This window comes from Cantharellus anzutake (genome assembly GCF_015039405.1).
Source record: "Cantharellus anzutake strain C23 chromosome Unknown EI90scaffold_13, whole genome shotgun sequence".
Taxonomy (NCBI): Eukaryota; Fungi; Basidiomycota; class Agaricomycetes; order Cantharellales; family Hydnaceae; genus Cantharellus; species Cantharellus anzutake.
In genome coordinates this window covers 1,084,700-1,108,078 of record NW_024066963.1, presented here as the reverse complement: position 1 = coordinate 1,108,078, position 23,379 = coordinate 1,084,700, and the positions used below count along the sequence as shown (strand labels likewise).

The 23,379-nt window shown below is 48.5% G+C and overlaps 4 protein-coding genes across 4 annotated transcripts; 2 read left to right on the top strand and 2 right to left on the bottom strand.

Annotated features, from left to right (window-relative positions):
- Positions 1–5,223: 5,223 nt before the first annotated feature.
- On the bottom strand, positions 5,224–5,693 carry EI90DRAFT_3048347 (uncharacterized protein). Its single transcript, XM_039059616.1, has one exon. The coding sequence runs from the start codon at positions 5,639–5,641 to the stop codon at positions 5,420–5,422; it is 222 nt and encodes a 73-aa protein (XP_038918657.1). The 5' UTR covers positions 5,642–5,693; the 3' UTR covers positions 5,224–5,419.
- A 39-nt stretch (positions 5,694–5,732) lies between these two features.
- EI90DRAFT_329647 (uncharacterized protein) lies at positions 5,733–8,185 on the top strand. The gene is made up of 5 exons (XM_039067472.1): positions 5,733–5,857; positions 5,918–6,054; positions 6,112–6,163; positions 6,215–7,695; positions 7,823–8,185. Exons 2-5 carry the CDS (start codon positions 5,998–6,000, stop codon positions 7,829–7,831), a joined length of 1,599 nt encoding a protein of 532 aa, XP_038918656.1. The 5' UTR covers positions 5,733–5,857; positions 5,918–5,997; the 3' UTR covers positions 7,832–8,185.
- Positions 8,186–10,554: 2,369 nt separating this feature from the next.
- EI90DRAFT_3048341 (uncharacterized protein) lies at positions 10,555–10,911 on the top strand (the record flags this gene model as incomplete). Its single annotated transcript, XM_039059615.1, has 1 exon — positions 10,555–10,911. A coding segment is annotated over exon 1 (165 nt), but the record flags the coding sequence as incomplete, so codon positions are not given.
- A 3,827-nt stretch (positions 10,912–14,738) lies between these two features.
- Positions 14,739–15,190, bottom strand: EI90DRAFT_3120526 (uncharacterized protein; the record flags this gene model as incomplete). The annotated part of the gene is made up of 4 exons (XM_039063319.1): positions 14,739–14,772; positions 14,830–14,972; positions 15,032–15,078; positions 15,142–15,190. 4 exons carry the CDS (start codon positions 15,188–15,190, stop codon positions 14,739–14,741), a joined length of 273 nt encoding a protein of 90 aa, XP_038918654.1.
- Between the last annotated feature and the right edge of the window lie 8,189 nt (positions 15,191–23,379).

Genomic DNA, 23,379 nt, shown 5'->3' with positions numbered 1-23,379 from the left:
TTCTTGTTGAGATGATGCTTGCACTCTTGTGGCATGAGCTTGCTGTTGTCTCCGAGTTTTGATGAAAGATCCAGCTTAGCGGGGCTGGCCTCGGACTTCTTGTTGTCCTTTGGAGGCTTGCTACCAGAAGCAGAGTTGAACGAGGAGGAGGAATGGACAGGGTCAGAGTGGGAAGCGGTAGTGGTCTTGTCGAAGACATTGGAGGTGGAGGGTTTTGCATGACAAGTTACTTCGGATTTAGGCTCCCAATAGCGTGCATTGAAAGTCTGTGATAAGGTGTGAAGTTCCGAAAGGGTAGATGGTTTCCCTACCCTGGCAACGTCATCCTTGATATGTTCTGGCAATCCATTATAGAAAAAACAGTGGAGTGCAGCTTCTCCGTAACTGTGAAGTTGAGAAGCATGTTGATTGAACTCAACAACATACTTGTTGATATGGTGCCTGTCCTTCATATCCAGGGTCATAAGCTGGACTTCGGCATCGCCCACGGGATCGTGAGGACTGAAGTTGGACTGAAGTTCATTGATGAACTCCTGGTAGTTATTCATCCAACAAGGATGAAGTAAATAATTTTGGTTGAACAGCAGGTCCAGCTCAAACCAATCAAGAGCCATCCCCTTGAGGTAGGACTGCACAAAGATGACCTTGGCATGGTCGCTAGCAAAAGCAAGGGGGTGGTCCTGGAAGTTCAGTTCGCACTGGACCAGGAATACTCGGAGTTCATGGGGGTCTTTTCCGTTGAACTGTTTGGGCTCATGGACCTTGGTCCAGAGAGCAGAAGATGGTGGAGGAGGTGGGCATCTGGTGTGACGAGCCAAACTGGCGATGGCTTGGGCTAGCTGTGTGATAGCTATGTTGGGGATGGGCTTGGCATTGTCAGTGGCTGGGACAGCAGGGATGGGAGGATCAGCAGGAGGAGGGTCGACAAAGTTGGGGACCTCAGAGCCAAGTCCAAAGAAGTGGACTGGATCTATGGGCTGTTCTGTGGCATCTCCGAAGTCAGAATCTGCAACTGGTGATCGATCTCTAACAGGATGCATGATCAGAGTCGATGGGAGAGGAGTTTCTAAATTAGAGAAGCTGCAAAACTCAACTGGGTTTCTCGCCAGACAACTAGGACCAGGCTGCAAGGGTTTGGGAGATGGTGAGGTGGAGTTAGGAACCAATGTGCATAGTTGTGAACGAGTGTGAGGGGCTTTGGGTGCCATACAAGATGTGTACTTGTCTGGGAGTGATAAAATACTGTTAGAGACCAGATGCGAGACGAAGGAATTGTCTCCATGGTGGAGGGCTTCAGCCTCAGCGACTCAGACCAGGAGTGCTGTGCCAAGTTACATGTCCATGCCCTAATTTACTTACTGGCAGTGAGAACTAAAAGGGGGATCAACTCTAGTCAATTTTATCATTGAGGTGCAACCTATCTACAAGTTATGTATATATATAGTTACAGCGAGGGCAGGCCCATGAATGGCAGGGCTGAGCAGAGCGGAGCTAATGGAGTTAAACATCAGCTGACTGAATATTACTGACAAGTCAGGTTATGGGGTTAGCAGGATGGCGGGCTATAACCCATAAATGGAATGGAGGGATAGGCCCAAAGGTAGACTTGCAGGGCAAGCAAGTGAATTGCCCAGTGGGGGCAGGAGTACGCTAGTGGACGTTGGAGCTGTCTGGAGGCCTTTGGGGCTCCATACTTAGGGAGGCATAGGTAATATATTGAATTGAGGGGGTGGTGACCATCGAGGGAGTCGGAGGTGATTGTGGAATACAGGGGCTCCGAGGTTAGTGAAGAAGGAGCAGAGGTAGTCCAGAAGGATCAAAGGTAGTGGAGGATGATGGCCATAGAAGGATATGACAGTCAACCACTTCCAGGACTTTGGAAGCAGGGCCAGAATGGGCTGAGGGTTGCTAGTGACTTACCTGAAGCCCTAGCAGAGGGTGCAAACAACTACAGATGGAAAAAGCCTGTCAGATGCCAAGTGCTCAAAGTTGGAACTAGACAACAAAGCAACAGGGAGTCTGAAATACTGTTATAGAGTGCATAATTGTCCAGAAGCGGAGAAGGGACTCAGTAAGGAGGGACCTTGGCCTCAGCAACTCAAGTAGAATGTGTGCTGTGTGTGTAAGGAGTGGTAACCCCACCCTTACTTTCTATCTTTATTCTATATGTGTCTCATAATAAACATGTATAAACAATGTATATACAATAATGTGGGAATTTTGAGGAGAACTGGGGTTGGAACCTGCACCAACCCCTTACAGTGTGTCAGGGGACAACTCCTGGGTCCCCATGACCCTCCCCTATGGTCCACAGCCCTGTGGTGTAACCAGCCCTATCCAGGGCACAACCTACTGTGGGTAAGAAGATGAGAAGGAAGCTAACTTCCCATCTTCCCACAGTGGCCACAATATCAGCAAAACTTCTGGGGATACCCAGAAGTCACATGAAGGGGTAGGAACCGGGCCCGGAGCATGCGGGCGCTGTAATGGGTCTATCACCACTAGACTTGAGACAGAAGAGAGGGGGAGGGTTGGAGTGGTTGCATGCACAGGTTCGTTAACTTGGAGTGAATTCTGCTACTCCTCACTGTCTGGCTAACTATACAGCTGGTCACAGTATCACGGAAGAGTCTGGTAATGACAAATAAGGAAAGAACAATAAGAAAGGGAAACATCAGGTGGAAATGGAGTCAGAAAAATCAGGAAAAATAAGAAATGTGTAGGAGGGAACATTGGCTAAGGGTGGTAGAATCGCGGGATTTGGCTTGTTTATGGTACACCAGCAAATCCCCGTTACAGTGTGTGGAGCATGTGTGCATGTGGGAAGCACAGTGGGTGGAAGTGGGTCTGGATGCAGGTCCAGGTCCAGGCTAGTCAGGGTGTGTGCCCTGACACTGTGCCACTGGTTTGTTGTCTAAGGTGGTCCTTAATTTCAGGTTAGCAAGGGGGAGTCTCTTGGGGGGACAATCCAGTCAATTCTGGTTCTCTAGTTGTCATCAATTTCAAACTAGGGGTATGTCAGGGCATACACCCTGACCTAGCCCATACCCGCATCCACACCTGCACTCGCACCTGCACCCGCACCCACACCTGGCTGTTGCACTTCCCATGCATGCCCTGTGTCGGATGCTCCATGCAGCTGGATGCCCCAGGCCCTGGGTCTTGGGTCTCATGTGACTTCTGGGTATCCCCAGAAGTTTTCAATATTGTGGCCACTGTGGGAAGATGAGAAGTTAACTTCCTTCTCATCTCTGACCCACAGTAGGATTGTGCCCTGGATAGGGCTGGCTAGACCTGAGGCTGTGGGCCATAGGGGAGGGTCATGGGGACCCGGGAGTTGTCCCCTGACAGGGTACAGGCAACTATGTACAGAGTGTATATATAATAATACAGGAGTGGAGTCAGAGGACAAATAGAACCCAAAGGGAGCAAAGGGAACTGGAAGGAGACAAAGGGGGACTGGATGAGGGAACAACCCCAAGGGTCAAGGATTGGAGCTCTATGGTGCTTCCCAAAAGGGCAAGGCCAAGAGGGGAAGGAGTGCAAATCGCTGGAAGGGGTGTGCTGACACCACCCTGCTTCTCTAGAAGCTTCAGTTTTCTATGCAATTGTCTATTTTGGGACGGTAGCCTGTCCCGACTGTCCCAGCTCAATGATCAAATTTTCTTCACAACGAAACTAACTGACCTAATATTTTCTCCGTCCCTGCACTACAAGTTCTATTCCTGGTATGTGCAATAAATCTCTCCCCCCCCCCCCTTCCAAATGTGGCGATTAAAATTACCGTCGGTTATGGCCGAAGATTGCAGTATTTTTCCCACACTACTGTAGATTCGGGCTTTCAACAACTACCGAATGTGCATGAAATGTATTTCCGGCCTCTTTCGCCATGCTCCTAGCATCCCACCTTTCATTGTTAATTGGAGTTTGGCTATGATATCCCTCTAGAAGGGGCTAGCGCCCTCCATCCAACTTAGATCTGTGCAGCAGGGGAAGTGCCTATCTTACCAATGTATCTTCGCTTCGCAGTTTATCAAAGGATGCTCGACCGCCATGCTGTAAAGCATTATGTCCTGCGCGAGTCTCGAAAAATTGTTGTCAGCAGGCCCCACACTCTACGTACTCCCCCTCCCATCAACAGGCGTTATCTCACTGTCCAGTTCCATTTACCGCCTGTATTTTCCAATTGGGACAATGCCCAATTTTCTCATTCTTATCCAGGTGTCATTCAGTCTCCGTGACTCTAAGTGCCGCTATTGTGATTCGATGGGTGGCAGAGGATCTAATAAGGTGCCTCAGTCCACGAGCCACACATTTCACTGCCGTAGCTAAATTAGCTCAAACCACGCGCCTAGATATCGGTGGCTTGGAATGGATCTCTAACTATCAATTAAGCTGGCATTTCTTTCCATTGAATTTGCATCGTGGACAACGCATTCTTGCCCGATTCCTTCACACAGCTATTTTAATAGATACACGAAGTTGTGGGTGGAGAGTTAATTATTTGCCCTCTGACCCCTCCTTTGGCTCACATCGACACTCGCACTATGGACCCCCGAAAACGACGACGCTCTACCTATGGGCTGGAACCACGCCCACCAAAGCGGCGTTCCCCTATGGTACCCGACGATAATCAGCAACAATTATCCGTCCCATCTTCGTCACTTGACCTTGACCCTTCCCAGACCTATCCTGCCAACCCGCGGACCCTCCAAACCAACGCCAATAATCTTCATGATTGGCACGATGGAGCGTATGTCGTGGCTCACGGGACCACAACTAGTTCTGGTGATTCTTGCCCCTTAAGCAGTGTGACGATGCTGCCTGGGCTATCTTACAGTCATCCGCACCTATATTCCTCCCCTCCATTACATCAGGTTCTTCCTGCTGACCTCCAGGCCCTCCAAAGCCGCGACATTCCTCATGATTGGCGCAGCAAGCCAGTTGGACCTGATCCCGGGGTTCCTGGACTAGCGCCCGCTTTGGGGCCTTCCGGTGACCCTTGGAAGCTCTGGATGCCTTCGCCGATACGTGCGACTGAACTATCTGTTAGTGATTCGCAATCGCATGCCTCGGCCTCATCGCTTCAAAACTATGCCACCAGCTCACAGACCCCCAGCTCAAACATTCACCATGATCGGCGTCATGGATCGCCGGGATCTTATCTCCAATATTCCCAGATTGCACCACCACGGTCACCTGCTGGCGATCTTCCGTCCTTTCAGCTGCCACGTATGGAGGTCACGCATTGGCGTTCAAATCCCAACAGTAGTAGCCAATCGAGCACACCTGTCCCTGGATCCTCTGTCCCCACTACGCCCACGCCGTCGTCTCCTGCGCATTCGGACCAATCCCTATCCTCCCCTTCGTCGCTGTCGCACTCCGAAACTCCTTGCGCAAGTCCCAACCCTTGGAGCCCCTACGACAATAATGCACGCGTCCGCGCACAGCTGGGAAGCGCAGGTATAAACGTACCTGTACCCTCAGTATCAGAACCGACTCCATCATCGTCGGCTGGCCCGTCGGATGGCAAAAAGAAGAGTATCATTAGCGCCACTCGGCTGATTCTCCAAACCGCATCCACCGCTCTCAGATTTTCTCCCATCCCATTCCTCCCCAACATTCCAGACTTGCTTCTCATGCTGCTTCAGGTTTACGAGGTTCGGTTTCTCACAGCTAGTAATGATATGTTCCTGAGTCTTGCTTCATTCACGTAGAATGTTAGTGGTAATAATGAGGCTCTCAAAGGGCTGAGTGATGATGTGCAAAATGCGTATAACACCATTCTGCGCCCTCTCCAGCTATGGACGGGACAGATTCCTCCCGAAGTGATTTTCCCACTCAAAGAATTACACTTGTATGTGGATACCGTTCCAATCGTTCATTCAGAATTGAAAAATTGTTGACAGGGCCCTAGAAGACCAGGTCAAGAGGATCACGTCGCTCGAGAGTCAGAATCGAAAGCCTTTGAGGAAAATATTCAAGGCAGGCTCTTTAATGCAAAGCATAAATGGTGTGAGGACATGTATTAGTGAAGCTCTCTCCCGGTTTGCGGTTCGCAACATCTGTATTTATGCCGTTAGACTTCAACTAATAGAGCGCTCTCTGTAGACGGTGGCAACAACTTTAAACCTTCTCAATACGATTCAGGTGTCGGTGGATTGTTCGTCTTTTTTGCTTGATTCTAGACTCTTTATCTGAGTGCCATTTCCAGACGAGCTTTCAAAACTGCCCAAAGTAAATGCCGAATATTATCGTGTGGAGAGCAAGTCAGAATGCCTCAAAACCACTCGGGACAAAATCCGCGGCTCAATTCTCGAGTACCTGAGGGATCCTAAGAATCGATTTGTCTGGCTGCGTGGTTCGCCCGGGACGGGGAAAACTGCGATATCTATGAGTGTAGCTTCCACGCTTGACAAGCAGCACACCCTTGCAGCATCCTTCTTCTGGGATAAGAACCAAGAGGGAACAGGACTCGATTCGATATCGCGCTTCCCCTCCACCCTTGCCCGACAGCTTGCGGCATTCAACGCCGAGTATCAGAACTCGCTTATCAGACAACTTCGGGATCCTGCTTCATTCAGCAGTGTTGATGGTTCTCCTCTAGAGAAAGAGGTGAAAGCTCGGATCATCAACCCTATGCGTGAACTTGGGGGTGTATTGTCTTCAGGAAAGGGTCGCCCTGTGATCGTATTGGATGGACTCGATGAGTGCGGGAATCCAGAGGCGCTTGCGTCTTTGATGAGGCTCGTTCTTCTGCTTGATGAACTGCCTTCGACATTTTCCATACTCGTCAGTTGCCGTCCGGAGCCGCAAGTGATCTCTGCTTGGGCTCGAGCTACTCGTCTTTCGATCGCTCATGAAGATATGGATCAGATTGCGGAAGACGAGAATTTCCACACTATCCGTTGTATGGTTGAGAAGGGGCTTCAGGATTGTATCATGGAGTCTCCCTGGAAGCCGACCAAGAAGGACCTCGATGGATTCTCTTCAGCTTGCCGTGGCTTACCTATCATCGCCTCAACCAGAATACGCGATGTGCATGTTCAGACTCAAAGTGGCTCCACGCTAGAAATCGAGTTTGATTACTATCTCAATCTCACGGATGCACCTCAGGGTCTAAATGAGGAGTACTTGCGAATAATGCGCCGAGCTTATTTACGTCAGCATCCCAAAATGAATTCACGTATCGCGGAGAAATACCGTGAAGTTGTTGGGATGATGATTGCTGTATGGAGGGGACTCAACGTGTGTGATATATCACAGCTCCTGGGAACGTTCACGGAGCATGAGATTCACTCGACACTCAAGCCCATCAGCTCCATAGTTAGTCTACCTTCGAAGAACAAAAACCTTATCAAATTCTACCACGCAACGGTGAAGGAATTCATCACAGGAAATCCGATCGGCAAGGAAGAGGACAAAGTATTCTTTATTAGCGACAAGAAAGGATATTCATTTGGGTTGCGACTCCTTCAACTTGTGAATGGTGCCATTCAAAGGAATGACTGGGGTCTCCGAACCATGAAACGAGAGCGAGAGAATCTACCCAATTACGTCGAGTATGCATTTATGTACTTGTTCCAACACTTGGACCCATTACTCCTCTTTTCGGAAGAGTCTAATGAATTACAGAGAGAATTTGAACAAATCTGGACACAAAACTTGGTTTCGTTCTTCGGAACATATGGTGATGTAATTATTCCTCATAATTGGTCGAAGGTGAGGCCCAAATAAATTGTATTCCGATTATTTCAATGACGTGATAACATTCTGTTTCACAGAATCACAAGTCAATTCCTGTCATTCGTGCTGCCAGCAGGCTCTTTAGACATCAGGGTCTTTGGAATACTTATCGATCCGTCCTTCCATTCACTCCGATGTCATCACCCGTTTACGAGTTTTATGGTCATCTCTCTCTTGTCCAAGTCTTCAGTGTCTCCGGCGAGTTTGCCGGTGGCTTTATCCCTTTAAGTGAGGATGCACGTAGGGCTCGAAAGGCGATGGAGGCGGAGCTGCCTAAATTGCCAAAAGTAGTTAATAAAGATGGCGAAGAGGTGATCAATTATGAAGCCGAGTTTCTCAATGACAACGTTCGCAATGGCATTGTGACCTGTGCAGCGCTCTCAAGAGACGGCCATCACATTGCACTTGGATTCGGAAGTGGCGTCATTGAAATAGCCGACATTGATAATCAGTGCGCCATCTCTCGATTTGAGAACGATCTTCCCTATCCTCCTGCTTGGATTGAGTTTATCCATGGTGGCGGCATCTGCATTGCTACTGAGGATACTCATGGGAACATTACTATTCTTGATGGAACGCTTTCAGTAAAACTTGGCCCTCTCCCCAGTAGCCGTTACCCTCCTGTTACTATGGTGTCGGACAATGGATCTTTCATCGTACGAGTCCCACAAAATGCTGAAGGCTGTTGGTACGAGAACACTGCAGTCTTACGAGTTTCGGGCAACCCATCCATTCAGCTTCTCGCACCTCCAACTTTCCCTGCTCTGTCTTCCCAGTCTGAGTCTTATCAATTTTCTCTTCCTCAACGTAACATGCTTGGCTTCTCTCCGAGAGGCCGATATGTCTGTGCTTCAGATGCACATGTCATTTTTGTCTGGTCAACCAATACAGGCGAGTCCATTGCTCACTTTCGTAGTCCAGGTTTCGGCAAAATGGTCATCAACACCGGCATTGTTCCGTCTTGCTCCTTTCTCACCCTGAACGCTACATTCCATCAACCCACCTTTCCTTCGATCCCGGAAGAGGATACCGAGCCAGTGTCCGGGCATGACCCAGATGAATCCTGGCTGGAGTGCCCCATCTACAACCTCTCACCAAGCATGAAGGGCAATGGGAGTTTTGGATGCTGTAGCATCTATTCCTCTGCAGCGGGAAAAATCCCTTTAATTAGCATTCCTTGGAACGGATTCATCTTGTTTGGCGGAAAAGGAGAACTTGAAATCCCATCCGATTACAACGTGATCGGGCGACCGCTGGAAGCCACTAGCGATTGGAAAGTCTGGTATGGTGATCGAATGATATCAGATGAATCATACCATTGGTATGATTTTTACCTTCCGAGGGCCAGTAATGCTGGGACTCGATTTCTTATCCAGGGCAAGACGAAAGCCCCGATTGTTGTTGATATCAGCAAGGTCGTTCAACGCCCCAACTGACGTCCATAACTTTCTTTTCCTCAGCCACCGTCTTCAATTTGTGGTCGAGTAGGTCAAGGAATCATGTTGCCTTACCATGGCTGTCGTGGGTCGTATGTGGCGATGTCAGGAATGCTGTATCATTATAATTTTGGCGTTTAATATCTGACAGTTCTGGCTATCCTGCGAGCAAAAGGGATAAACCGGGTATGGGCTAAGAGTTAAAATATGAAGATTCTTTTGGCTTGCTAGGCCCAACCATGTTTCAGCGCAGTGGAAGCATACTATGTGGACACTTGCTTGAAGGCTTTCGGAAATTCGACGATACGATTCCAAAATATCATGCACGCAGGCAAAGGACTTCTCTGTGAAAATGCAAAATAGATAGTTGCAGAAGCCTAGGTAGAGCCAGAGACTGCTAAGTACCTTCTTCCACTTTGGAACATGTTGATTGTGTTGCAGAAACACCAGTGGAATTCCGACATATATGTCGACGCGCGAAGGGTCTTGATGGAACTTACTAGTGATACTTCTGACGTATCCAGGATTTGGCTAATTCGGATTCGGATTTGATGCGTTCACAAGAAAACAGGGGATCTCAAAGGGGGCACTGTTGGTACTGTGCAATGAGCGGAGTTGATAATTGGGAATCTAGGCTGGCATCTGGTCTCTGCCAACATTACGGCGCGTTGTCAATCCACATCCAATTATCCAGGGATCCAGGGATGTTCCCGATGAGTTTTTCAAAGGGACATGAAGCTTAAAGGTGGCGAAGAGTGATGTTGGCGAATGCAAATCTGTGGGGGTCGGATGTCGATGCCGATGCCGATGCCGATGTTTCAATCTACTTACCTCTTACGGACTCGGTGTCTTCGATCCCTGGTCACGCACAGACATCATTCCTTATGGCAACATCGGACTAATCACTGTGCATGTGATCTTCTCTCGAATTTGGATACTCGTGCGCTCTGCAAAGTATCCATTCACCCACTGGCAGTTGATATCTCCGTAGCGAGAACTGAATTGCGCTTAATTTTGTGATAGTATGGTAAAGAAACAGGTAAAACAAATGTAAAACATGGGCTTAGAGTATTTCACGATGGGGGCCTATACTACTTGGGTTCACAAGCCGAATACCCCGGATTGGACGTGTATAGTGTCGGGAATGTGGGGTCGATTGTGTAATGCTTCTTATGCATGGCCCTTGTGTTTTTTTTTTTGTCTCCATTTCACAAGACTAATCATGGGATAGCAACTTACCATCAGCTGATCTCAGGTTCCCGCTTCCGCTCGCCACTAGCTGGGAAACCTGGCTGCACCCTGTCGGGACCGTTTTGGCATTCACATGCCTCCCAGCACTGATCGCGGTGATCTCTCGTGATTTCTCGCGCAACTTAGCCTGAATGGGTCAGGGGACGCTGCCTCAGACGTATGCTGGATGTTTCGGCGCAGATGCATGAAGCGGACCATTCAGTGGAGGTACGTACTGAACTTCCGCTATTGAGGAGAGCACTCATTTGCCTTGGCTGTGCTTATAAAGGGACCCTGATGGCCCCCCTTTCTCCTCCCCCTATTGCCTGGTATCTCGCGCTCCCTCGGTGAGTGAGATCCAACTTGCCGCCTGTTTTTTCCGGGCTTACTCCTTTGACCCACTGCCGCTGCCGCTACCGACGCTCTGTTCTCCCTGAACTTGCTACTGCCAACACTTCGCGGTGTGACTTCACTCCCGCTTGCTTCAGCTTTCAGCTCTTGCTGCCTTTTCTTGTCTCTTTCTTCTCCGAACATCTTGTGATCACTGGCATGTCGCAACATGCCTCAGCCAATGCACGAAATGCCACTGAAGACTCTCAAGACACCCAGCATACCTCAACCGATGCACGAAACGCCACTGCAGATACTCGAGACTCGCAGCATGTCTCAGCCAATGCACGAAACACCTATGCAGACACTAGAGACTCGATCTTTGGAGGGATTGATCTTGAACACCTTGGACAACCACTATGTGGGCCTTTATAGGGGGGACCTCAGGACGTTTGCATGGGGCCTAAAAGGCCTTTTTCACTATAAACATCCTAGGACATCCTGGCCATTCAGTTTCATTCATTTGTTGCAAACGTCCTCAGATGTCCTAATTCAGTTTGATTCAATGGTTGCAAATTGTCCCGGAATGCCATACTCGTCCATCCCATGGTCTGTGCACATGCTGACCACTGTCTAGAGGGATGTCAACACTGTTTCCCACAGTCTGAACACACTTTACATAGTTGAATAGCCCCTTTGAATAGCTTCCAGAATATATATTTTGAGACTGAATTGACCAATAAATTATTGAGAAAAACACAAAATACTTTTTTGGACACGAGTCTTTTGATGGTGGCTGTCCAACTTATTTAATGTCTGTGCACAATACTGGTCACTGTCTGAAGGAGTGTCAGCACTGTTTCCCACAGCCCCAACACACTTTACACAGATAGATAGCCCCTTTGAATAGCTTCCAGAATATATATTTTGAGACTGAATTGACCAATAAATTATTGAGAAAAACACAAAATACTTTTTTGGATGCGAGTCTTTGGGTTAGTGTGGCTGTCCAACTCAATGTCTGTGCACAATGCTGGCCACTGTCTGAAGGGGTGTCAACACTGTTTCCCACATCCCCAACACACTTTATGCAGATGGATAGCCCCTTTGAATAGCTTCCAGAATATATATTTTGAGACTGAATTGACCAACAAATCATCGAGAAAAATGCAAAATACTTTTTTGGATGCGAGTCTTTTGGGTTAGTGTGGCTGTCCACCTCATGTCTGTGCACAGTGCTGGTCATTGTCCGGAGGGGTGTCCAGACTGTTTCCCACGGTGTCAACACACTTTGCGTAGTTGGATAGCCCCTTCAAATAGCTTCCAGAATATATAATTTGAGACTAAATTGACAAGCAAGTTATTGAGAAAAATGCAAAATACTTTTTTGGATGCGAGTCTTTGGGATAGTGCTTGGGCCACTAAATTTCACTGACAGTCATCGAAGTCATCGAAATTCCCGGGTCACTGATATCCCAAAGACTCGTGTCCAAAAAAGTATTTTGCATTTTTCTCAATAACTTGCCTGTCAATTTAGTCTCAAATTATATATTCTGGAAGCTATTTGAAGGGGCTATCCAACTACGCAAAGTGTGTTGACACCGTGGGAAACAGTCTGGACACCCCTCCGGACAATGACCAGCACTGCACAGACATGAGGTGGACAGCCACACTAACCCAAAAGACTCGCGTCCAAAAAAGTATTTTGCGTTTTTCTCGATGATTTATTGGTCAATTCAGTCTCAAAATATATATTCTGGAAGCTATTCAAAGGGGCTATCCATCTGCATAAAGTGTGTTGGGGACGTGGGAAACAGTGTTGACACCCCTTCAGACAGTGGCCAGCATTGTGCACAGACAGTTGAGCAGCCTGAGGATTGTCATGGGAAATCAGATTCAATTGCGGCATTACGTTTTGAATGTCTACCCTGAATAATACAAATTTGATTGAATTATAGAATCATCCCAGGACATCCCAGGACATCCTAGGACGTCCTGGGGATGTCCTGGTGAATGGATCAGTCTTCACCAGGATGTCCAGGACATCCACTAGTAAATACCCCCTTTTAGGCCCATTTGAAGGGCAAACGGCCCCCCCTCTATAGGCCGTCATTAGGTGGCTGACTAGGCTGATCTCGAACAAGTTACATCCGTGCCTGACAATGCGACCAACTTGATGACCTTGTCTCAGGGTACTCCAACCGCTCCATCAGCTTGTATGATGCGTGCCAGGGACTTCATCGCCACCTTGATGGCACCACAGAACTTACCCGAGAACAGTCCAATGAGCTCTTCAGCTGGTATGTTGCCCGTTTTGATCAGACAGCTGAATCCAGAGAAGAGGCAATTGTCCGAGGCAACTGGAGCCAAGCAATGCCTGATCGAGGACCCACTGGGCTTCAGCTGGACCCAATCGATCGTTCCCAATGATCAAACCCCTGGGACAGCCAATCTCTCTGGGGAACCCCATGCAATCTTGCGAGGGCGATGGCAGCGGGATGACGATGGGGATGATTTACAAGGAGGGGCTAAGTGCCTGCAAGAAGTCAATGATGATGTAGGTGGGATAATCGCCCACATGCAGAGCCGGCTCGGACACCCGCTTCCAACATTCAGAAACCACTTCCATTCACACGACAACTCGATATGAATTTGGTATCCAGAAATAGTGCTAAATTTGTATGATTCTGACGATACCAAGAACGTCCCAATCGGTGGAGATTTGACAGAGTTCTATGTTGGGCAAGTTAGGCATGGCAGGTCACGAGTATGTGCGGGTGTGGGAATCTCAAGCGGCAACCCAGGATTCCAGCCTCACTCGTTCCCACAGCGTCTAATAAATTGGTAAAAATGCTTATTGGTTGCGTGAGAGTTATCTCCGGCTACATTTCCAATTTCGGCTCATAATTCCGTAAATCCGTTGAGATATCGCTTATTTTCTTTTATTTTTATATTTTGCCATCATTTCAGTTATTGATTGATATTCTTTTATTGATACTGTTACCCTTTTTATTATTTCGCCTAATAAGGTATGCAGGTGCCATATAGTACCAATATTTCTCATCTATTATTTCTAAAAATGATTATTTCTTATAATCCTGTACATACCGGATTTTTGAAAAGGAGTTCTCCCCTCCCCATTTTCTCTAAGGTGCTAGGGCGTGCTAGAGTGGGTGTGAGTGGGTGGATTCCAACAGTGGGAATGAGGGCAACAATCTAGCCTGCAACGAGTGGGTAGTGGATTTGTTGAGTGTCAGGGCCCGGCCCTCGTTCCGTGACGGGCCCAAGGGGATCCTCCGAGTCGCTGGGGTATCTAGTCCCAGTCCGAGGTGTTCAAACTCACTGAGGGGGCTAGCCCCAGCCTTCACAGGAAATGAGTTGAGAAGAAGGGTAACCTTCTCAACCTCCTGTGAAGCCGCTACAAATGGGAGCCAGGAACTATACAGTTTTCGGCTCTTTGCCGACTTTCCATAATTGGCACCCCCCGTGGGAAGATTCTGGGCGAGCAGCTCGCCCAGAAAGTTCCCACGGTTGTGGCTGTGATGGTTTCTGGGTGAGTAACTCGCCCAGAACGTTCCCACGGTCTGCATGCATGCGGGATTGTGGAACAGTGAAGGGAAAAATAGGAGAAAATGGGGGAAGGGTACCTGAGGGTGTGTGGGGTCAGGGGCTGTGCCCTGACATTGAGCCCAGACCTTGTGGAAATCCCGGAGAACTCACCACAGAGTTAAGGATTGAGATAAGCAGAGTATAGTCAAGAAAGTAGGAGTTTAGGGAGTTTGGCCCCACGAGCTTAGTTGGCATAGAGAGCTGCGAGCCCTCTTTCAACGACCACGATCCTCGCTTCTGTCATATCCATCCCCAGCCAACAACTTCCGGTCCCTCTGATCCCTCCGGTCTACCTCCACTCCTTCTCCACTAACCTTGGAGCCCCTGTATTCTGCAATCCCCTCAGTACCCCTTGATGGTCACCACCCCCTCCTTTCAATTTATTACCTATGCCTCCCTAAGTATGGAGCCCCGAAGACTTCTGGACAGCTCCAACGTCCGCTAGTGCACTCCCGCCTCTGCTGGGCAATACACTCACCTGCCCTGCAGAGTCCATGTCAGGATACCGAGCTGCTCGGAGCTAAGGTTAAGAGATCCAGTGGAAGTGGAGGTAAGACTAGGAAGGTCTGGGTCGGTCTCAATAGGAGAACCGCGAGGTGTGCTAGGTGACACAGGCTCCAGCTGAGCAGCGAGGGGAAATGAGTCGTATTCCAGCCACTATGTTACTATGTACAACATACCTGAGCAGCGAGGGGAAATGAGAGAAGAAAGCTGGTCTTCCTGCTCGCTACTCAGGGTGTAATATACTGTAGCCTACACACACAGCTAATCTACGAGGCACTGTACATACCAACAATCAATGATCCAGGTTTGTCTGGCTGTGTTGGATCATGGATCATGGAACATGGATCTTGGAGTGGGATCAGATCATAAGGCTGTACAGGGATCATGGATCATGGAATCTGGGTGATCATAGATCATGGAATCAGATCATGATGGTAAGTAGGCTGGAAGTGGCCGGAAGTGGGTGTACTCTGACAGTCCAGCTTCGGGCCCATCCCTCCTTTCCGTTTCTGGGTTATCTCCTGCCTTTCCGTTATCCCTGTAACCCAACTCGTCAGTAATATTCAGTCAGCTAATGTTTAGCCCCGTTAGCTCCACTCCTCCATTTGCAGACCTGTCTTTGCTGTAACCATATATATATCCAACTTGTACATAGGTTACACTCAGACTCGTACCCAGTCAGAGGAGCTCCATGGACGCACAAAATAATAGCTTTTTTATGCAATGTAAATAAACGCTCTCACACTGGTACTCGACTGCTTCTGATGCTAGTCACGTTCTGTACTCAATACAAAGGATCACATGGTATGGAGTTAAACAAATATCCGATCACCTACTCCGAAACTTAACCCGTGACACTTCACTCCTCCGACTGGGGCAAAATGTAGGTGGCGATGCATCGGAAACACCTGACTCTCACGCTAAGCCTGAATGAGTTGTACATAGAGGTTGCGCAATGTAATTGTTAGTGTTGACACATGCAGTCATTATACCCAACCCAACCCATAGAGACTTGGAAGCACCTTGAGGGTTGTGAAATCGACAACCTGGGCATGTGCAGAAATTAACACTTCATATAATACTTCTATAGCATTCTGTAGTTGGTGCTTTGTAGTGAAGCGGTATGAGCATGAGCCGAGGCTATGCAGCCTTTTTTGGCTGTGGGTGTTCGATTCCCACTCAATGAACCTTTTTTAATGGTCTCAGGAATAATTGTAACAACCTCCCATTTACACTAAGGAGTAAAGAAGGAGAAAAAAAGGTTCACTGAGTGGGAATCGAACACCTGCAGCCAAAAAAGGCTGCATAGCCTCAGCTCATGCTCGTACCACTTCACTACAAAGCACCAACTACAGAATGCTATAGAAGTATTATATGAAGTGTTAATTTCCGCACATGCCCAGGTTGTTGATTTCACAACCCTCAAGGTGCTTCCAAGTCTCTATGGGTTGGGTTGGGTATAATGACTGCATGTGTCAACACTAACAATTACATTGTGCAACCTCTATGTACAACTCATTCAGGCTTAGCGTGAGAGTCAGGTGTTTCCGATGCATCGCCACCTACATTTTGCCCCAGTCGGAGGAGCGAAGTGTCACGGGCTAAGTTTTGGAGTAGGTGATCGGATATTTGTTTAACTCCATACCATGTGATCCTTTGTATTGAGTTCAGAACGTGACTAGCATTGGAAGCAGTCGAGTACCAGTGTGAGAACGTTTATTTACATTGCTGTCAGGGCACACCCACCTGACCCGGCTCCACCCGGCCCAACCTGACCTGGTACCCCGCTGTCCACCCTTCCTCACCTCCTCCCCCTTCCCCTCCTACTCTCCTCATTCTCCCTTCCTCACTTCCCTTTTATCTTACTTCTTCTTTATTCTCTCTTTATTCTACATGGACGACCTTCTTCGTATCAATGTACCATTGACCCATCTGCTACGCACCCACCATGTACCCAGCCCAGGCACCTCGGGCGACTTCCCACTGTGCCCAGCATGTGTGCATGCACCGGATAGCTTTGGGATCTCCCATGGAGACACCTGGGTGGCTATGGCTGTGTGTGAGGGTGACGTGGCACCTGTCATGTGACCTAAGCCGCATGTATATAAACGAACCTGAAGTGGGAACCAAAGAAGTAGCCTTCTTCTCAACTTTCCACTTCAGTCTAAGTGGCCAGGGACTACTGTCCCGCATTGGGCCTGTCAGTACGCACACCCGATCCGCCCCCCGCCAGGCTCTCAGCCCCGGATGCTACACCCAGGCTCCCTCAACCCTGGACAAGTCCCTGACAATTGCGTAAAAAGCTATTATTTTGCGCGTCCACAGAGCTCCTCTGACTGGGTACGAGTCTGGGTTACACTTTAGTAATAAAATCGACTAGAGTTTACCCCCTATAGTTCTGGTTGCCAGTTAGTAAGTTAGGGCATGGACGTGTTACTTGGCACAGCGCTCCTGGCATAAGTCGCTGAGGCTGAAGCCCTCCGCCATGGAGACTTCCCTTCGTCTCAACCTGGTCTCTGACAGCTTCGCCTGGAACTGGGATCTCCCAGGAGGTAACAGACCTTGGGATGCTAACTCCTCACTCACCACCCCACAGAAAACCTTGTACCTTCGTAACATCTACAGCCTTGACGCTAAGGCCACTGTCCAGAGCCTCCTTGCACAGGGACAGTCACCACCCTTCCCTTACAGCCAGTGGCATGACCTCATATGCAACAGACACATCGACCTCAATGCCATTGTTGAGGACCATAACGCCATTGCCCCCCAGTACCATGAAGCTATTGACCTTGGAAGCGGGGCTGAGCTCACACTCAACAGAGGGAATTCAAAGGGGAAAGCGAAAATTCAATCACAAGGCGAGTGGATTTTGGGTTACAAAAAATATAAGTGTGCGCTTCTCTACGCCTACCTGCACTGGCGAAATGAACTCGACACCTACTACGCGCACATGCTGGACAAGTTTAATATCTGCAAGGACACCCTTGGCGTCATCAGATACGACTCTGCTGTCTGCAAGTTCATCCAAGAACGACACCACCTCTGCTTCATCGACATCCACCTCAACAGCGGAGGATCGGCGCACAATGCACACTTTGTCCCAGGAAAGGGGAAAGGTAAACAAGGGAGAAGCCCAGGTACAGTCCCCATCTGTGGAGAATTCAATACAAAAAAGGGGTGTTCTTTCAACCCATGTAGATTCAGGCACATCTGCCGGGACTGCAATGGAAATCATCCACGCTTCCAATGTACCAAAGACTTGACTCAAAAGACAACTGTCTGAAGAAGCTGAACTGGCACTAGAACGCGCTGGAAGGCAACCTCGACATATGTGCTTCATCTTTGGGCGGAATGACTGTGGGCATACCCCATCGGCAACTTATACCGAGAGTGCTCTCCCAATCCCACCTGTGCCCGTTAGCGATTACAAATACAAGGATATCACTCAGACAATTGCTAAGCACCCACACTTGTTTAAAATTATGATAAATGTTGACCTCTTTGAGTGCTTATTAAAGAATCATCTGAATCGTACACTTGTGGGTTCAATGTGCCATGGGCTGCACCTGGCCATTTGCAGATACTGATGATCCCAAGTTGCAACCTGGGGGTATGGTTGCGTGTCCTTCAGGTTTACTGAGCCTGGATGATGAATTAGTTGAGTTTCTTTGCCGACAACATGATGCCAAGATGCTTTTGGAGCGGTATTCCGAGTCTTTCGGTGCTTCTCTTTTACCAGGAATGACAGCGCAACCAGTTTTCACTGTCCCAAAGAAATGATCTTCAAAACTCCGTTTGGTGAATGACCATAGTGCTGGATTGAAGTCTCTTAATTCTCTCATCCCAGCAGAGGGGGGTTTTGTTAAGCTTGACAACCTCACAGATTTAGCAACGAATATCCGGGCACAAATGGCAACCAAGGGTGGTAAAAGACCTTTCTATGTGTGGAAATCTGACACTTCTCAGGCTTACCGACGGCTTCTGATGCACCCACATTGGCAGATGCACCAGGCCACACTCATTGATGGACAGTATCACGTTGACAGGTGTGCTGTGTTTGGGAATCATGCATCTGATCGTTTGTGGTGCTTGTTTTTTGGCCTTGTCTGCTGGATCAGAATTCATGATAGAGGGATTACGAACTTATTGCACTATGTCAATGATGCATTCTCGGCCAGTTTCTCTCCTTCACTTACTTTTTATGCACCTTACAACCGAAGCATGCCTACACCTCAGGCTGAGTTCCTCCAATTGTTGGACATCATCGGGGTTCCTCATGAAGACCACAAGCAACAGTATGGTGAAGTCTTGGAAATCATTGGTTTTGAAGTCGACCTTCCAGCGATGACCATTTGGATGCCGAAGGATGCAAAGGCAAATCTGGTGACAGCAATTCGTGATTTTGTCAACAACCCTCCTACCCTGTGGCAACAATCTCTCCGATCTTGGCTGCAAATCCTCGGATATGCAAACTGGGCCCTCAATGTTTTCCCCCTCCTCAAACCTGCACTCAACTCCTCATACAACAAGGTTGCAGGGAGGAAATTTATGAGCGCGCTCATTTATATTAACAAGCTCACAAGGAACGACTTACTTTGGTTTGCGGATCAGGTGGAATCTCTGGAGGGTGTTCGGATGTTGGACAGCGAGGAGTGGGGCACTGAGGATGCAGACTTCCAGATTTGGGGGGACACTTCCGCAATGGGTTTGGCTTTCTTTTCCCCCACCCATAAACAGCCTATATTGCTGACCCCATTGTTGGTCAAGAGCGAACATTTAACATCTTTTTCAACGAAGCGGTCACGGTGCTTGCTGCTCTAGAATGGGCGGCCTCCCTTAACCCCCCTCCAAAATGTCTGGCAATTCACACCGATTCTACCACATCCTTTGCGATTTTTAATACTGTGTGCCTTGGAGATGTACAACCCTATCATCATGGCAGCCATCAAAATTCGCTTGGAGTTAAAGATCGACTTGCGTGTTTTCCATATTAAGGGAAAGAAGAATCTCATTGCCAATGCACTCTCACAACAGGCCTTTGCCATCGCATGCTTGCATATGCCTGGATTATTAATCAAGCATTTCACGCCTCTGCTGGATATGCCGGGGGCAGTCAAGGTATGAATTCTCAGGGGGGCTCCTTGACCTCACATCCTGTTCGTGAGAGATGGTCGATGGAGCATCTCATGGGAGAGCGCACTCGTGCTTTAGGCGCCTCCCTTGAATGGAGTACTTGCAAGGCTTACTCTTCTGCTTTCATGTCTTATGTCGTTTTTTGCGACACCCACGAATTCCCAATAAAGCCCACCAAAAACACGCTGAGTTTCTTCATTGTTTATATGTGCCATTACATCCAGCCTTCATTGGTAAAGTCTTACCTTTCAGGTATTTGCGCAGAGTTGGAAGGCTCTTGGCTGGAGGTTCGAACAATCAGAAACTCACCTTTTATCATGTGTTGTCTCAATGGATGCATGAAGCTGCACAACTCCCCCACCAGGCGGAAGAGGGTGCTCACAGAGGAGGACCTCGTTAGCATCCAAAACAGCTTGCCCCTCTCTCCTTCCCATGATGACATATTGTTCCTTGCAATGGTGTTCACAGGCTGGCATTGCTTGATGCGGTTAGGAGAATTGGTGGACCCCAATTCCTCCATGCTGCGCAATTTCCGCAAAACCATATCCTGTCGAAGTGTTCACTTTAACAAACTCCTGCACCCACACATCTCATTCACTTTACCAATGCATAAAGCGGATTGTCTGTTTGAAGGATCCCAAATCGTGCTAATCTTCGCTAATGACAATGTCAGCAGCCATTCTCTGTGATCGGGTGGGGCAACTGCACTGGCCCTTGCTGGAACTCCACTCACTTGCATCCAAGCAATCGGGCGTTGGTCTTCAGATGCCTTCTTGATTTATGTGCAGCAAAACCCTATCCTGATCCAAGGGACACTGTCGGGAACATCAGCTTTTGATGGCGGTGCCAGTTGATTCATTGTCTGGCTATGCTCAGAGAACTTAGTTGCACATGCTTCATCATTATCTTCTCCACCACCATCCACCCTCACCTCCACCATCAGTAGATTGAAAGGATATGGGTCACGCATTGCACACATGCTGCCAATTCCACCTGGCCCTTTGTGGCCGTTTCCTGCTACCAATGCCTGATTGTTGTTTGAGCAAGACATGACGACACGCCAGTATGCATATCATGCCCATATCGGCTAGCCGACATGATACCCCTTCACCATGTGCTGCATGTCTCACTGTTGACTGTGTTCCACATGTAGCGCTTGCGCATATCTCATCCTTTTATTGTTCTTGTCTGATATCTGTGTAATTACCCTAACTACTTATAACGCTGTGCGGTTACAATATCAAGTCGGTTTTGTTCCCCCATTATCCAAGTGTCCCTGCTGAGAGCTATATAACAACAGGTTATGAGCCCAACCTAGGGCTTAACCACCGCAACTCTAAACACTCGATCGCTGCTTACATCTAAACCTTGCACTCAACTTCTAGTTGACCTAACCCATGGCTGAAGACTTGGTATCCCTCAGCAAACGTGTTATGGATACGGAGTCTCCAACGACCATATCCATTGCATGGTCAAAGACTTCTCCTCTCTATCGTTCCTCCCCTCTTTCTCCCTTCCATCCTCTATCCCGATACCCTATCCTCCTTACCTGTTCTACCCCTTTCCCCCCCCTCATGCAAAGCTTTCCCCAATTGGGGTTTTGGTGTTGGCTGAGGTTGCTTGTGTTTCGTGGGATTTCCTGTGACCTTACCATTTGTAGATAGTCATGCATCATGTACGGAAACCGCCGAAGGCAGTTCCTGTGAACTAAGAAAACAACTGCTCTACAACTGTCTCGTGTACCGTCTTCTGTAACAACCCTCCCTGTGACTCAACTGAACCCGTGTGATTGTACAACTCTCAATATGTCTTATATGTCTGGTTATATCGAGTCCTCTAACGGCCCTCACCGTGAGAACTCGAGGTCGCAAGTTGAAGACTCTCGACATGTATTTTGTCCTATGGAATCTGTACCCTATGGGTCCTCATCACTACGCTCTCCCCCAGTACTCGACACACGACGTCCCATCATGATCATGGAGATTGTGAATACTCTGAGGCCCACTTACCTGTGATGCCGGCACATTCGCTACGTGAACGCCAAGTAGCTGCCCATCCACCATCTGTTTCTTCCTTCGCCAGTCATCATGTTTCCCCGCCAATGGTACGTTCCCTTTGGGAACGCCAAGTCACCGAAGGCCCTATTAGTCAGTCCTCATTGCACACCTATGATATCAACCCGCTACCGGTACGTTCGCACTGCGAATGCCAAGTACCCGATGGCAACTATACGAAGTTCTCACCCATCTCACAAGTCGCAACCTCGCACACGGTATGCTCCATTGAGGAGCGCCAAGTACCCATGGCTGACCCATCTGTCCTGGTATCTCTGACTACCTATCATCAATCCCTTAATAGCTCACTACATCACCAATCGCGATCGATGGGAATTCGATCGTCCGCTCCCAGGCAAGACTGGGATCACTCATCGATTACATATCCTGTTATGGTACAGACTAGACATGACCCTCGTCATCCCACTATAAGAACGGATCGAGGAATGGGGAATTTCCCCCATCCCCGTAACAAAACGTCTCCCTATCTTGTCTGGGAAGGAAAACTACACTCAATGGAAAACCAGCATGGAGGATATACTGACTTTCTCGGATCTATGGGCTTACGTTCAAACCAGTTACATGTTGCCCACTGATGTGACTCAGAAGGCCACAGCTGAGAAGGCACAGCACAAGGCGCTTACGTTGATTCGTCTACAAGTATCACCGTTCGTCCACACATTTGTCGTTGATTCTCAGACCCCCGAGGCGGCCTGGAAGATCCTCAAAAGGGAATTTGAGGTGACCGGTGCCACATCCCGCATATTCCTTCGCCGGGAGTTATACACAACTTGCATGGCCGAAGATGACAACCTGGACACGCATGTCCAGAAGATGCACACGATCTATAATAATCTGCACATAGCTGGTGATAACATTCATGACTCAGAGTTTGTAATGGCATTACTTATCTCACTCCCCACCTCCTGGGATAGCTTCACCTCTACCATTGAACTCAAAGATCTTGACTCTACAGACACTGCTGTGAAGAGCGCCGCTGCTGATTACATCCTTAACAGGATTAAAGGCGAAGCCAATCGTCGTCAATCGTGCAATACAGAGCCATCCAACTCCGCATTCAATTCCAAATCCGACCAACCAAACAAAGACAAACAGAAACCCGATTGATCCAACTCTGAGTGCCGCTATTGCCACAAGCATGGCCATTGGGCCAAGGAGTGCCGGAAGTGGATAGCAGACGAGAAGAAGAAGAATTCAGCAAATGTCTCCTCTCAGGAGCAGGAGCCAAGCTTCTCCTTCATCGCATCTGCCAATCCTGCTGTCCTGGCTGGTAGTCAATGGATTGGAGATACTGGTGCAGATGACCACATTGTATC